General features: G+C 36.3%; 1 protein-coding gene across 1 annotated transcript in view; it reads left to right on the top strand.

The window, feature by feature from the left end:
* The window catches only part of LOC130850253 (olfactory receptor 5G3-like), a 58282-nt gene extending 42365 nt beyond the window's left edge, over nucleotides 1-15917 (top strand). Inside the window, exons 2-3 of the mRNA XM_057729674.1 lie at nucleotides 13152-13343; nucleotides 14959-15917. Coding sequence (XP_057585657.1) covers nucleotides 14973-15917 — 945 coding nt within the window. The 5' untranslated portion in view covers nucleotides 13152-13343; nucleotides 14959-14972. The remainder of the gene's footprint in view (nucleotides 1-13151; nucleotides 13344-14958) is intronic.
* Nucleotides 15918-16583: the final 666 nt, after the last annotated feature.

Here is a 16583-nt window from a genome sequence, read left to right as displayed (position 1 = left end):
GTCTTATTCTTTGTCACATGAGAGAAGTTTCAGAATAATATAGAGATGGATTGAGAATATAAATATGAAAATATACCAGGAGAAACTAAATATTTGTACAATCATGGATGTGTAAATACTATTTAAAGTGGACATGAAAACTAAAAGTTATAATGGAACGTTTAATGTACCACAAGCAGTGTTAAAGGGCAAATAATAGAACAAGAGAAAATATTTATGCACATGTGCCAAGTGATGGGATAATATCCCTAATCTTCAAAGAACAGGCTAAAATTCAGAATCAGAAGAACAGTAGATAAATAAGCAAACAAAGGAAGAGGCATTTCTCAAGTATGGGAGTGGAAATTGCCAAAAATATATGGAGAAAACATTCAACATCATGATTGGTCAAGGAAAGGAAAGGAAATTAAAATGTCAATGCCATGCCTTTCAGGGAAGATGTGATGCTGACTGTTTTAATGATAATGAAGTTTTTAGTTGGCTATGCAGACTCTCTATTTCTTGCTGATAGCATGAATTGCTCCATTTCTGCAAAGCAATTTGGTAGTTTCCATTTAAAATGATAAATTTATATGGCCTTTGAACTAGAAATTCCTCTATTAGAAATCTAGACTGCAGAAATATAAATGCCAGCGCAACGATTACATATATTTCAGTGTTACGTGTAGTGGCAAAGAAAAATAAAAGAAATAACCTGAATATCTATCACTGGGAGAAAAGTAAACTTTTTTCTATGTAATATTGTGCAGCAAATGAAGACTAAATCAGGTATTCATGGATTGAATTGGAGGGAACTATTGTGTACAGTCTACTGTTAGTTGAGAAAAAAATTGCATTGAAGATCAATGTGCAGCACTGATCATTAAGAAAAAGGGCAAAACGTATGTAATGAATAAGATGTAAACATAAATGCATTGGGATAACTATAAAGGATGTGTATGTACCAGCTGACAATGATTATTTCAATGGGAATGGTATTGGAGGTAGGAAAGGAGAGCTTTTATTCATACACATTTGAACTATAGCTTAGTCACGCTCTCTGGTCCTGCTTGGGCTTGATCTAGATGTACCGTTTTCATGTTATGATAGATTGCTGCTTTGCCTATCTGACTTGACTACAGGAGGACCTCACAGCTCCCAGATTATTATGGGCGAATGAATATGTAACCCATGGTGCCACTTGTGCAAGAATTCCCTGGTCATTAGGGCCCAGAAACAGAGCAGACGTTCTTCTCAAAAGCTATAATATTCTTTGCTGCAAATGGCATGGAATTGCTCCTGAAACCTGTTATTCTTCCACAGTAGCTTGTGAGAAGCTCCATTCTGGTTCTTTTCCTCCTACTACAACTTTGATCATAGAGTCGGTTGTATCATGTAACCCAAGTGGCTGGACGGCTTGTGCTGCAACCTGGACCTGCCACAGAGCCTTTCCATTCAGTATATGGGCTGGAGAAATAGTGCTAGCTGTGGAATATGCTCCCTCCTAAACTGAAAGAAGTCTTCCGGGACACATAGGTTCTTTCTTCATGAATTTTTCTTTATAGGGTGTATTCTAGCATGCCCCTAACCACTAGACCTGGAAAAACTTACCCAATGTGTCAAGTTTCTGAATCTTAATAGGTTTTATCTCCGACATTCTGCTTGTGTAACTTGAGCTATTAGTATGATGTTATCAGTATAATGGATACTAAGTGTTGTATCCACTAAGTGAAGTATATAGGGGGCCAGACACCTGAAGATTATATTAAGGAATGAAACAAGGTTAACATAGCCTTGAGGCAGTGATGTAAATTAATATTTTTTTCCTCTCACATGAATGTAAACTGTTTCTGTTTATCTTTTCTAATCGGAATGGAAAAGAATACATTCCTTCAATCACTGACTGTGCCAGGTACAGAACTAGAGATCCATTATATGATCCCACAATGGAATAGGACTACCAGTGGGACTGCTACTTTTTGGAACTTGAAACAGTCCACAGGCACTCTATTTTTTTTATTGAAGTATAGTTGATTTACAATATTGTATTAGTTTCAGGTGTACAGCAAAATGATTCAGTTATATATGTATATACATACATATGTAACTTTTCAGATTCTTTTTCATTATAGGTTATTATGAGATATTTATTATATTTATATTCATAATATGAGATATGAATATAGTTCTCTGTGCTGTACAGTAGGTCCTGGTTGTTTATCTATTTTACATATGAGAGTGTGTATATGTTAATCCCAAACTCCTAATTTATCCTCTCCACTCCCATTTTCCCTTTGGTAACCATAAGTTGGTTTTCTACGTCTGTGAGTCTATTACTGGTTTGTATGTATGTTCATTTGTTTCTTTCTTTTTTTTTTTTGATTCCACATATAAGTGATATCATATGATAATTGTCTTTCTCTGTTTGACTTACTTCACTTAGTATGATAATCTCTAGGTCCATCTATGTTGCTGCAAATGACAATATATCATTCTTTTTTATGGCTGAGTAATATTCCATGTATATAGAATACCACATCTTCTTTATGCATTCCTTCATCGATGGACATTTAGGGCACTTCCATGTCCTGGCTATTGGAAATAGTGCTGCAATGAACATTGAACTACATGTATCTTTTTGAATTATGGTTTTCTCTGGATATATGCCCTGGAGTGGGATTGAAGGATTTTATGGTAACTCTATTTTTAGTTTTTTGAGGAACCTCCATAATGTTCTCCATAGTGACTGTACCAATTTATATTTCCACCAACAGTGCAGGGAGGTTCCTTTTTCTCAACACCCTCTCCAGCATTTATTATTTGTAGGGTTTTTAATGATGGCCATTCTGACTGGTGTGATGTGATACCTCATTGTAGTTTTGATTTGCATTTCTCTAATAATTAGCAATGTTGAGCATTTTTTCATGTACCTGTTGGCCATGTGTATGTCTTCTTTGGAGAAATGTCTATTTAGGTCCTCTGCCCATTTTTTGATTGGGTTAATTGTTTTTCTTTTTTTAATATTAAGCTGTATAAGATATTTGTATATTTAGGAAATAAATTAATCCTTGCTGGTCATATAGTTTGCAAATATTTTCTCCCATTTCAGAGATCTTTTCATTTTGTTTATGGTTTCCTTTGCTGTGCAAAATCTTTTAAGTGTAGTTAGGTCCCAATTGTTTATTTTTGTTTTTATTTCCATTACTCTAGGAGACAGATTGACAAAAATAATGCTGTGATTTATGTCAAAAAGTATTCTATCTATTTCCTCTGGGATTTTTAGAATATCTGGTCTTACATTTTGGTCTTTAATTCATTTTGAATTTATTTTTGTATGTGGTATTAGAGAATGTTCTAACTTCATTCTTTTATGTGTAGCTGTCCAGTTACAGGGATTCTTTGAGTCATCTGGTTTCTGGAGGGGCTAGCCTGATGAATCAATTGGAGAAATAATGTGACCTCTGATGCATCCTTTATGTCTTTGGTGGAGGTATTAATTTCTGGATTCAAGTATCCTGGACTCCTGTCATCTCCATTGACTCTAGGAAGCCTAAATCCATAATAGAACCTTATACCACTGAGCTTCTCATGAAACTAGAGTCCCTTCCACCAGTGCTTTTCTTTATTGCTTTAGTGGAAGGAGTGTCCTCTCAGGAAACACAGTCACCTGATACCTTCTCTGGCCTGAGTGTTATTTTTCTTATCCTCTAGCATATTGGTGGCATTTAGCAACAGCCAACTTCATTGTCCAATAGTTACCACTGCAACCCATATTTCTCACATGCTAGAGATAATTGCAAAAGCCAATGCACATTTTTCGACTGCACTCCATCCCAATTCTCTGCAGGTGAGTTTTAGTAATTGCAGTGCTAGGGCATGCTAATGGTTATGGCCACCCCATTCTACCAGCAATGCACTCTTGTTGCCATCTGTCTGGTGAGTGATCTGATTCCAGAATCCCATCCCAAGAATCTGCTGAATTCATTGGTGAAACAAGTTACTAATGTAAGCCTGCATTCAAAGTTGGGGGAAAAAACTCAATATTTCAATAGAGGAAGAACATGCATTTACAAGAAAGGAGGTAATTAATTATGGTCATATAAAAGATAATCTACAAAAATTGTTGGATTTACAAAATCTAAACAAAATTTAGTATATATATTATAAATAAACAAAAATCTTAGAGCTTAATATGGTGAAAGCTTGGATTTTATAGTAGTTATTTTGCCACTACTTTATCTAAATAATTTCAGTAATCTGAATTAACTCAATCTATTGACATATATGGTCCAATTAACTTATAATACAAAAATATATGGGAAACAATTCCCAATGAAATTTTGGACAATCATATTACAAAAAGATATCCTTTAGAAATGGCTTGCCCTAAGAATTCTGGCTCTCATTTACCTTTTTTTTTAAGCTCTTTATTAAAGTATAATTGCTTTAAACTGTTGTGCCAGTTTGCGCTGTACAACAAAGTGAATCAGCTGTATATCCCCTCCCTCCTGGGACTCCTTCCCATCCTTCCTATCCCATCCCTCTGTCATCACCAGTCATCAAGTTGCTCTCCCTGTGTTATGCAGCAGCTTCCCACTAGCTATCTATTTTACATTTGGTAGTGTACATATGTCAGTGCTATTCTCATTTATCTCTTTGAAGTCAAGAGGAAACTCCACTAAGAACAGATCCAAAACTTGAACTGTTTAAACAGTTCTAAACTTGAAATAGTAAACTGTCCTATAAATACTGGCTACCAGTCTAAAGGTCAATTCACTTAAGAAATTTGGATCTCTAGTGAATTGAATTAATAAAAAAGTTCAAGACATACAGATGACCAACAGGCCAACATGAAAAGATGCTCAACCTCATTCTTCATCAGGGAAATGCAAATCAAAACCTCAGTGAGACGTGGTGCAACTCCAGCGTCTCCGTGGACTCGACCTTAAGCTAGTCTTCAGCAGCTGCTCAGGAACCCAACTTAAGACCACTGGCTTCAGAAATGAACTTAAGAAGCCTACCGTGAGGATGGGATTCTGGAGCTGGCTCCCTTGCTGTCTGGATGGCAATGAGGACCCCAGAGCTGAAGACTTCATATTTGTTTAACCCAACACTTATACATTAGTCTGAGGCTTGGACAGTCTTCTATAAACACCTCTATCACCAGGACAAGCAACCCCAAAAGTTTGGACAACCATGAGGAAACAAAGAAACACCATGCAGGCAAAGGAGCAGGAAAAAAACCCACAAGACCAAATAAATGAGGAGGAAATAGGAAAAATGCCTGAAAAAGAATTCAGAGTAATGATAGTAAAAATGATACAAAATCTCAATGACAAAATAGAGAAAGTACAAGAAACAGTTCATAAGAACTCAGAAAAACAAACAGCAATGGATAACAAAATAACTGAAATTAAAAATACTTTAGATGCTATAACCAGCAGAATGACTGAGGCAGAAGAACGAATAAGTGAGTTGGAAGATAGAATGGGGGAAATAACTGCCACAGAGCAGGAAAAAAGAGAAAAGAATAAAAAGAATAGAAGACAGTCTCAGAGACCTCAGTGATAACATTAAGCATACCAACATTCGAATTATAGGCATCCCAGAGAAGAAGAAAACAAGAAAGGGTCTGAGAAAATATTTGAAGAGGTTATAGTGGAAAACTTCCCCAATGTGGGAAAGGAAATAATTAACCAAGTCCAAGAAGCACAGAGTCCCATACAGAATAAACTCAAGGAGAAATACACCAAGGCACATATTAATCAAACTAACGACAATTAAACACAAAAAAACCTCAGTGAGATATCACCTCACACTTGTCAGATGGCTATCATCAAAAAGACAACAAACAACAAATGATGGCAAGGATATGAAGAAAGGGGAACCCTCATGTTCTGTTGGTGGAATTGTAGACTGGTGCAGCCAGTATGGAAAACAGTATGGAGTTTCCTTAAAAAATCAAAAATAGAACTGACATATCATCCAGCAATTTCACTCTGGGTGTTTACCTGAAGAAAACAAAAACTCTAATTTGAAAAGATATATGTACATCAGTGTTTATTGCAGCATTATTTACAATAAGCAACATATGAAAGCAATCTATGTGCCCATCAATAGATGGATGGATAAAGAAGATGTGATATATATACACACATACACATATATATGTATATGTACACACACACACACCCCCAATGGAATATTACTCAGCCATAAAAAAGAAATCTCATCATATGTGACAAAATGAATGGATCTAGAGGGTATTATGCTAAGTGCAGTAAGTCAGAGAAAGACAATTACTGTATGATCTCACTTATATGTGGAATCTAAAAAACAAAACAAACAAACAAAGCAATATGAGAACAGACTCATAGATATAGAGAACAAACAGTTGGTTTCCAGAAGAGAGTGGGTTGGGGGGAGTGGGCAAAACAGGTGAAGGGGATTAAGAGGTACAAACCTCCAGTTATATAATAAATAAAGTCACAGGGATGTAATAACTGCATAAGGAATATGGTCAATAATACTGTAATAACTCTATATGGGGTTACTGATGGTTACTAGACATTATCATGATGACCATTTCATAATGTATGTAAATGTCAAATACTATGTCTGTATTTACCCGAAACTAGCATAATATTGTAGGTCAACTATATTTCAATTTATAAAAGTCTTCTACTTCCTCATGAAAAAAAAATAAATTTCAGAGGGAAGTTCTTTTATTGATACAAAAGCAAAGAATTAAATGACCATCAATTTTCTTATTTTCCAAGCCTGGTTTTCTCCTGGAAAGATAACAGAACCCTGAAGAAGTACTAGTGGTTCTGTGCTCTCAAAGCAAGGTTTGCCCTTCAGTAGTTTGGAGTTTTATATCTTAAGTTTCTCTAAGCACTTTATTATTATTTTTAAAATTTTTGTTTTATATTGGAGTATAATTGATTAACAAGGTGGTGTTAGTTTCAGGTGTACAGCAAAGTGATTCAGTTATACATATACATATATCTATTCTTTTTCAAATACTTTTCCCATTTAGGTTATTATAGAATATTGAGCAGAGTTCCCTGTGTTATACAGTAGGTCTTTGTTGGTTATCTATTTTAATTACTGAAATGTGTACATGTCAATCCCAAACTCCTGATCTATCCCTCCCCCTGGTAACCGTAAGTTCATTCTCTAAGTCTGTCAGTCTGTTTCTGGTTTGTAAATAAGTTCTTTTGTATAATTTTTTTTAGATTCCACTTATAAGCAATATCATATACGTCTCTGTCTGACTTCACTCGGTATGACAATCTCTAGGTCCATCTATGTTGCTGCAAATGGCAATATTTCATTTTTTAATGGCTGAGTAATATTCCATTGTATATATGTACCACATCTTTTTTATCCATTCATCTATCGATGGACATTTAGGTTGCTTCCATGTCTTGGCTACTGTAAACAGCGCGGCAATGAAAAAATGAATCTAGTGTGTGAATCTAAGTGTTTTATCAGAAATGTGGAAGTCCTTCACGTAACACTGCAAAACTTGGTGTCAAGGGATGAGATTACAAGATTTTAGACTTTTCTTGTTACAGTGAGAAAAAAAATTGCTCTGTTATTATTTCTATCTTAACGTCATAAGATTGTATGGCAGAAAAAGACCTGGTTTGTTTCTAGAGATTTAACATGGAACTTTCCAACAAGACGTCTATAAAATTTATTCTCCTCAAAAATGTCTATAAGCAATTTGGAAATGAGTATCAGAAAAGAAGCACCAGCCTGAAATCTGTAACACTGTGTGATATTGCTAAGGAAAATAGTAACTGAAAAATCTCCAAAGCAATCTGCTCTTTTATATTTCAATTTACTTCTGGCAGAGTTGCCCTCTTTTTGAGTTTGGTCTATTTTCAAAAAGGTTCCTGTTCCACTGTAATTGTTCTGAGTTGCTACACAATTATTAGCTATTTACCATTCCTAGACTTCATTAGTGCCATCATCAGCATCATCATCATCCAATGAAATCAGGCTATGGATGTTGTTTTAATTATTGGCAGCAACAATATTACCACCATTTATGGAAGATCTGCCATGAAGCCCGCTCTGTGCTATTTTACACTTACAACATCTCTGAGTATCTCTCACCAATCAGTCTTCTAAAATCTTTCATCTGCTTGCTCCCTGTGTAATACCCAACTTAAGCTGTTCCCCACATTTCAGCATTTTTAATAAATGCTTACGTTAATGACTTTTGGTTGTTTTTCTCTTCTTTCAGAGTTGTTTAGCTTTGTTCTGAGAATTGTTCACTGTTCAGATTCTTGGAACGCCTGGGAAAATGAGTTATGTTAATTATGAGACAGGATGTAGGAACAGGAAGAGGGAGCCCCAGATTGACAGTTACTGGCTGCTTAATTTGCATTTATGAATGAGGGGTGGGAGAAACATTTGGAAGCTAAGATTCTTGAGGGGTAGTTGAGATTTGGTATTTTGATTTCCTGTAATGGTTGCAATTATCTCTTGAGTTATCAGTTACACAGAAGCATTTAAGACTCTTAGCAGCATAAAATATGGGACTACATTGCTAAGGAACGCATGGAGTAGTATCATTAATAGACCTCGAATTGTCTCCCTGGGCCTCACGTATCTTCCCTAGTCCTAACCAGGAAAACAAATTCAATGGATGAAGCCATGTGTTTGAAGTGCACACACAAATGTTCAAATGATCTCTATGCGTTGGTTCTTATGTCCCACCTTTACAATTTTTCAAGGTTATAAGTTTGACTGATGGAATATGTACTAGAAATATTCTTAAAAATTTTAAGTGAAATTACCCTATCAATGCTGATTTAAGATTTTGGTCAATTTGCCTTTATTGTTTTGTTAGCCAGCAAAAAAGCGTGGAAAACTATGAAATCTTATGTTGAGGGGTAACACACAATTAATTCATAAAGACTTAGTTAGTGATTACCCTGGCAGTAATCATGTATTAAAAACAGGGAGGACAGTGACCAATCTCTAAGGCCTTTGATGATAAAACAATAAAACATACATAAACAATTGCCACTGGTTATCCATATTTGAGATGTTATTAACATTTAGAAACAAAAATTTAAAAAAAAGAAAAATTTACTTGTAGATAGTTATTGTATGAGTTTGTGTATTTGAACTTTGAGTATGCTTCTTTAAACCTGAGAAGAATATAATCATTGAAATATATTTACATTAGTATATCTTACTTTCACATAATAAAACTAGAAGACTGCACTTTGGGACTTTCCTGGTGGTGCAGCAGTTAAGAATCCACCTGCCAATGTGGGGGACACGGGTTTGATCCCTGGACCGGGAAGATCCCACATGCTGTGGAGCAACTAAGTCCATGCACCAAAACTACTGAGCCTGTACTCTAGAGCCTAAGAGCCACAACTATTGAACCCATGTGCCACAACTACTTAAGCCCACTCGCCTATAGTCCATGGTCTGCAACAAAAGAAGCCACTGCAACGAGAAGCACACACACCACAACAGAGTAGCCCCCACTCGCCGCAACTAGAGAAAGCCTGCAAGCAGCAAAGAAGACACAATGCAGCCAATAAATAAATTTATAAGAAGAAAAAATAAAGAAGACTGAATTTCTCTCATAGTCTGTTAGTTTTTTGTTTTTTTCTTGTAAGTCTAGCAAAGATGGAATTCTTAAGTAATCAAAGACCTGATAAAAACAATATGAAGCACAGGAAATTATTTTCATAAAACACAGATTCTTAGTTTCTAGGCACCTTACTTAAAAGATAAAGAAAAACCTTTCACAATCTTATTAAGAATAGACCAATAGTCCTAGAAGACTTCGTCCTTCTAGCAGATGAAAGAAAATTGTTTTAGTTGTACATATGTAAACCTTTCTGCCAGCCTCTAAGCTAGCAGAGTAGTAGACAATTGCATATCCTTCTCTAACCTCAGCTCTTCCGCCAGCTTTCTGACTCAAGCTTCAGCCTCCAGGTGGGCACCAGTGGCCAGTCAAACTGCCCACAGTAGAGGCCTGTCCAGTTCTTTCCCTTCTTTGCCATAGTGCATTCTGTGCAGTTCCTCAAATTAGCGACTTAGACCAGTCGGTGTTTTGGGGATGTCCTTGTACTCATGCGATGTTGTATAAACATCTAGCATACAGTCAGTCACCCCTCCCCACACAGAGGTCAATAGCCAGCTCAGGATTTCCCTCAGATGATGAAAATCTGGCCATCTCACTTTCCTGCTCTGCATCTTTCAATGACTCCCTACTTGCTTAGGATAAAGCATGAACTCCTTAGGATGACAAAGGTAGCACTCAGAATTCAGAATCTGGTCCCTATTTACCTCCCAGTAATTCCTGCTCCCTTCCACCACCCTTAGCTAATTGCAGTTTTCCAGTTGTGTCATGCTCGCCTCTTTCCCAAGGCTCATTTCTTTGGTCTCCTGGCTGATTCACCAGTTGTTCATTTGCAAACTCAGGAATTTCCCCAGATGAAACCTGGAACTGACCCCTATATACAGAGGACAAGGAGAGACTGAAGAAAGAGGCAGACCACTCCAGATTGGTAGGTGGTACTTTAATAAGCAAGGGAACTTATAAGGCTTGTCTTGGGAAGCCGCAAGATGAGTGGATCTCGGGCACCTGCCTGCCAGCATATTAAAAATTTATAAAGAGACCTTAGCTGGGTTCAGTTACATATACTACCCAGATGGCCTGAACAATACCTTACTCTGTCAAGGCTGTGTCCTTGAAAATGGCTTCCATGGTGGGGACAGTGGGCAGAGAGTACATTCCAAGGACAAGGGAGGGAGTGAGGAGCCTCTGATTGTCCAGGGTCACCTTGAAGGTCAATCAGCAGTCATGTCCTCTCAATGACCTCCTCCAACATGGAGTCAGCCATCTCATTGACCATAACCTTGTGCACTTTTATCATCTTCTTAAAATAAATGTTCATGTTAGAGGGAAATTTTCTTGTAAATGTAAAAGAGAAGCATCTTCCTATAATAGCATTTTCTTTATCATATTTTTTCTTATATTACTTTCTCCTCTTTAAGTTCAATAAAGTGTTATTGAATTTATTTTTTTGTTATTGTTTTCCTTATACTTTTGGCTGGTTTTAGGTAGAAGAAAAGGGTAGAATTGCCTTTGTCCTGCCCTCTTTAATCAGAGAATATAATTTAAATTGTTACATTTAAACCATTATGAATCGAGGGATACCTTTAGTTTATTTTCCACTTCATTCAAAAATACTTATAGACTATATCCTACATGCAACTTTCTGAGATAGCTATTTCACAGGTTACAGACAATTGTAAGCACATGTTCTTGAACTCAAAAAAGTCAGATCATAGTGAAGATGAGCTACAAATAAAATATCAATGCTATGGGTGTTGTAGGAGTGGGAGATAACATGCTTCTTAGGTGGTCAAGAAAAGCATTCCAGAGAATGCTTTTGGTTCATCCAATTTATCTGTATTAGTTTCCCATTGCTGCCCTAACAAATTACTACAAACTTAGTGGCTAAAACAACATAAATTAATTATTTTAAACAGCTGTGGGTCAAAAAGTCCTATGTAGATGGGCTAAAACAAAAGTGTTGGCAGGATTGCATTGCTCTTGGAAGTTTTGGGGGAAAATAATTTTCCTTGTTTTTTCCATATTGCAGAAGCTGCACATATTCCTTGGCTCATGGCACCCTTCCTTTACCTTCAAAGCCAGCAAATTTGCATATCTCTGACCATTTTTCCTTAGTTACCTCTCTCTTTGACCACAGCCCAGATAGGCACACCAGATGTTCTCATCTCAAGGTCCTTAATTTGATTACATGTGCAAAATCCCTTTTGCCATGTAAGGTAACATATTCATATGTTTCTGGGATTAGACGATGGACATCTTTGGAGACCATTATTCTGCATACCATGCTATTTCCTCAGATACTATATTCTCTTCTCTCCTCTGTGAACCTTCATTTCAACTATGGAATGTTCCCTCCTCCCTGCTTTTGTGTATCTCCTTACACCTACCTGAAAAGCCTTTCCTCTTAACTTTAGATGATCTCAGAATTGTTTGTCCTTCCAAACTAAATCCTTCGATGAAATTTTCCCCAACCATTTCAGCTCACAGTGATCCTTCCCACTTCTGTGGTATGTTTTGCCTTGAACTAAGCAAATGGTACTTTGAACTATAGGTTTTCTTTTTATTCCTAGGTCTTGTCTCCACAACTAGTTCCTAAAAATAACAACTGACATTGATGAGCACTTGTGTGGTATGTAAGTGCTTTGAACGTAATAATTCATCTAATTCTTCCAATGTGAGAAGGATATCATTATCATCCCCATCTTACAGATGAGGATACTGAGGCACAGATAGTTAAAAACAAACAAACAATAGACAAAACAGAAAAAGCAAAAAATTCCCACTTGCTCAAAGGGACAAGCCACGGAGCTGGGATTTGAACCTAGGCTTCAGGATCCAGACAGAACACTATTTCATCCTAGCTGGTGCTCAGCTGTTTAGTAGCACATCACTATCTATGGATGGAAATGAGGGTCTGTTTTGGCAAGAAGGATCTCAAAGGGGGAAAAAAAAACATTATTTTTTCAGGAATCCTCTATTTGAGAAAAGACATTATTTTGGAAATAACCTTGGCACAAAATCCAATGATAGTGCTTTAATTTTGCCCCTTAGGTGTACACTCTTGAGATTTTAGTTCTTTGGAGACCTGGATTTAGAGTAATTAAAACTATCAGGAACACATGTCCCTTATTTGTGCTGGATGTGAGTCAGTGTTCCGGGTAAGGTGCATCTCTTGACTCTCAGGCTCATCAGCGTGGAGGCTTATGTTCTTTACCAAGTGCTTGGGGTGTCATGCCTGTTGTGGAAACTCACTACCAAGAAGGAAATCAAATCCTCCAAACTGACTTTCTGATAAAGACCAGAAATCTCTGGGTTTTGCTGTTCATCTTGAAGCAGTGAATGGGACAACAAAAAAATTATCCTAAAGTGAATATTCCAAAATTTGAAATATGCTGAAAAGACTTCAGATGAATTTGGCTTTTGGGAATACACACTCTCCACCCCAAGTATGCCAAAGAAAGTGGTCTTTGCTGTTTAGTTCAGCTTTTCAGGACACTAAACAACTAATTTTTTAACCTTTTAAAACTGAACTTGTTCTTTATTGTTTTAGATAACACGACGTCCAGGAAGAATTCTGGGGCCATAGATGCTAGAAGTGGAAAGGGCATAGAGATCATTCTGCTCATTTTCAGGAGCGACTATGTCTTTTCAGGTTCATGCACAGAATACTGGCAGGTGTAGCATGCTACCCTCAGCACACACCCTTACCTGGAATGTCCATAAATATCCACGACCATTGCCTGTAAGTTCCAATATAACTTCAGAACTGTTTCAGACATGAAATTAAAGCGATATTTTCACTAACCATTTCAGCTCACAGTGATCCTTTTTTCTTCTTAAATCCTATGGCATGTTTTGTCTTGGACCAAGGAATTACTACTTTGAAATGTAGGTTTTCTTTTTCTTTCTAAGTCCTGTCTCCCCAACAGGGTGTAAATTCCTACAAATAATAACTGACATAACAAGCAATTGCCTTGTGAAAAATGGATCCTTATATATATTTTCTCAAATTATGATAATAAAATAGACATAAACATTATTTTAACTATAATTTTGTACTATGATGTTTGAAGTTCCACATCTTGATTATTATGTCTTCAAAATGTGGTATTTTTTGTTTTGTTTATGGGGGAATTGAGTTGATTGTAAACATTATATGAAACTAGAATTTTTCTGATGGATATTCATACACCTTGTGCTTCTTACTGTAATTTTTAAACAGCTTGTTATCTTTTTCCTCAATTAATGTCAGAAAAATAATATTTACCTAAAAATTATGTCTGAATATAAATGTTAAGCATTTGACATTTTACACATTTTATTATTAAAATAGATATTACTTGTTAAAATTTATGACTTAAATAGGTTTCTAAATATAATAAAATTAGGGGAAATAATTTTATTATTCTGATTAACAGTATATTCATACATTTATAAAAATTGTAAGTAGAAATCACCTGGAGAAGAAGTCAGATGAGCTTATGACAGATACTTTTTATTTATATGGCTTTCATAAAAAGTTGCTAGGCAGTATTTGACAGAAATTAATCTCAAAGGAAGGGCATCTCAGTCCCTCCCAAGGCATTATATTCCATTATTCAAATTATATGGTTGGTGAAATTTTCTTGACACTATTGAACCTCAATCTTAAATCCTCTGTTCTTGTTTGTGCCACTTCTATCTTCAGAATGGTCAAAGAGTAAACACAACCAATCTCTATTTTCAAGGCAGTCCTCTATAAATGTAAATATAATTGTCATGTGTTACAAAATAATCTTCTTCATGCTAAATAAGCCTTCTGGCATTTATATACATTTCCCTCTCTAATCCTTTTATAAGGGGGATAGATTAATATACACAGATATGAATATTGTCTTCATTCCACCAGGACAAGAACTGAAAGGGTTTTATTAATGTTCTGTTTTAGCCCATCCCAAATGTCTATTATCAGGATCTAAATTTTCATTTGTGTCTTACAATATCACTGGTGACTCTAATCCCAGGTGGGTATTCTTATCCTATCATGCAATAAAGATGAAATACAAAGACTGAATCCCATTTCAAATAGTATTAGAACCCAAAGGAGTTATAGATATTGTACTTAGACTCTTGATGACAGAGGGTGCTGAATCCAAAAAGATCAAGTATGAATTGCCCAAGTTTACAAGGGATCAGTGCACAAGTGACAGGGTCTGGTACCCGGAAATACGCTCAACCAGTCTATTTCCGTAACAGCTTCCTATACAGATTAAAAAAAAAAAAAAAAAACAACAACCCTGTAATTAGTTTAAAAGACTATTTTATATGTGCTGATCAATTTTTTTTTAAATACAATGCATTTTTTATTTCTTATATAGGTTACAAATGACCAATGGAAGATCAGAATCAGACAGCAGTGACTGAATTCCTTTTGTTGGGCCTCACAGATCATCTCTATCAGCAGATCATCCTCTTTGTCACTCTTCTCTTCATCTATCTTGCCACTCTGGGGGGTAACTTGGGGATGATCACTCTCATATGGAGTGATCCCAGACTCCACACACCTATGTACTTTTTTCTTAGCTACTTGTCCTTTGTAGACATGTGTTCCTCATCTTCCATTGCCCCCAAGATGCTGTGTGATATCTTTGCAGAGAAAAAGGGCATCTCTTTCATGGGTTGTGCTGCACAGATGTGGTTCTTTGGTCTTTTTGTGGCAACTGAATGTTTCCTCCTGGCTTCCATGGCCTACGATCGGTATATGGCCATCTGTAAGCCCTTGTTGTACACTCTTGTTATGTCCCAGAGGGTGTGTGTGCAGCTGGTTATGGGTCCTTATGCTGTGGCTTTTATAAGTACCACGACCCATACCACATTGACGTTTTGCTTACCCTTCTGTGGTTCAAATATTATCAATCATTTTTTCTGTGACGTTTCACCACTGCTTTCCCTAGTGTGTGCAGACACCTCAGTGATTAAATTTATGCTCCTTACCTTGACTGGAGCAATAGGAGTACTCAGTGGCCTGATCATCACGGTCTCCTATGTTTGCATCCTGGTGGCCATCCTGAGGATCCAGACTGCTGACGGGAGGAGGAAGGCTTTCTCTACTTGTTCTTCTCACCTGGCAGCTGTCTCCATCCTATATGGGACTCTTTTCTTCATTTATGTCCGACCTAGCTCAAATTCCTCCCTAGATATCAATAAAGTGATTTCTCTCTTTTACACTGTGGTAACCCCCATGTTGAACTCCCTCATCTACAGCTTGAGGAACAAGGAGGTGAAAAATGCATTCAGTAGGAAGTTTGAAAGGAAAACTTTTTTTAAAGCTAGGTAAAATAGAATTCTAACTGTGCTATACCAAATATGTTGATTCAATTATGCATGATAAAAAGAATACTGGACTGAGAATTAGAAACTCTCTTTAATCCCTGGGTCTGCCAGTATATGTGAGGTCATTTATATATTGGAAATAGTGTTTATATGTTTTTTTCCTTCTGTCTTATCCTTTGTAAAATGATAGGGAATATAAAATATTTTACATATATATTGAGGGTATAAATGTAATATATACCAGGAGACAATCCAAGAGAATATTTTTTTGTATTCTTGTATGTGGGAAGACATTTTACTCCAGCCCAGGAAAGCAAATATTATAAGGGAAAGATCAACAGAGTTCATTAGTAAAGTTTTCATAGACCTTGTTAAAAGTTTAACAATGGAAAGTGAGAGAACAATTGTAGAACAAGTGACCACAATGAGTTACTGTCCCAATAGGAAAGTTTTGGAACATATGTGTATATGTATGTATATATATATAGCATCATTTGTAGGAGGGATAAAAGCAAACAACTTGAATTTGTGTCATTGGGGTAAACAAGTATTCTTTTTATGAAATGTGCAGCTAATTATAAAAAGAAGGATTTGGATATTCATGCTGTGGTTTGGAGCAAACTCCCTGAACCATTTTTGATGGATGGAAAAAAATCAAGTCAAAGTATAA

The sequence above is a fragment of the Hippopotamus amphibius genome, chromosome 3, assembly GCF_030028045.1.
Source record: "Hippopotamus amphibius kiboko isolate mHipAmp2 chromosome 3, mHipAmp2.hap2, whole genome shotgun sequence".
Classification (NCBI taxonomy): Eukaryota; Metazoa; Chordata; class Mammalia; order Artiodactyla; family Hippopotamidae; genus Hippopotamus; species Hippopotamus amphibius.
This window is presented reverse-complemented; position numbering and strand designations above follow the sequence as displayed.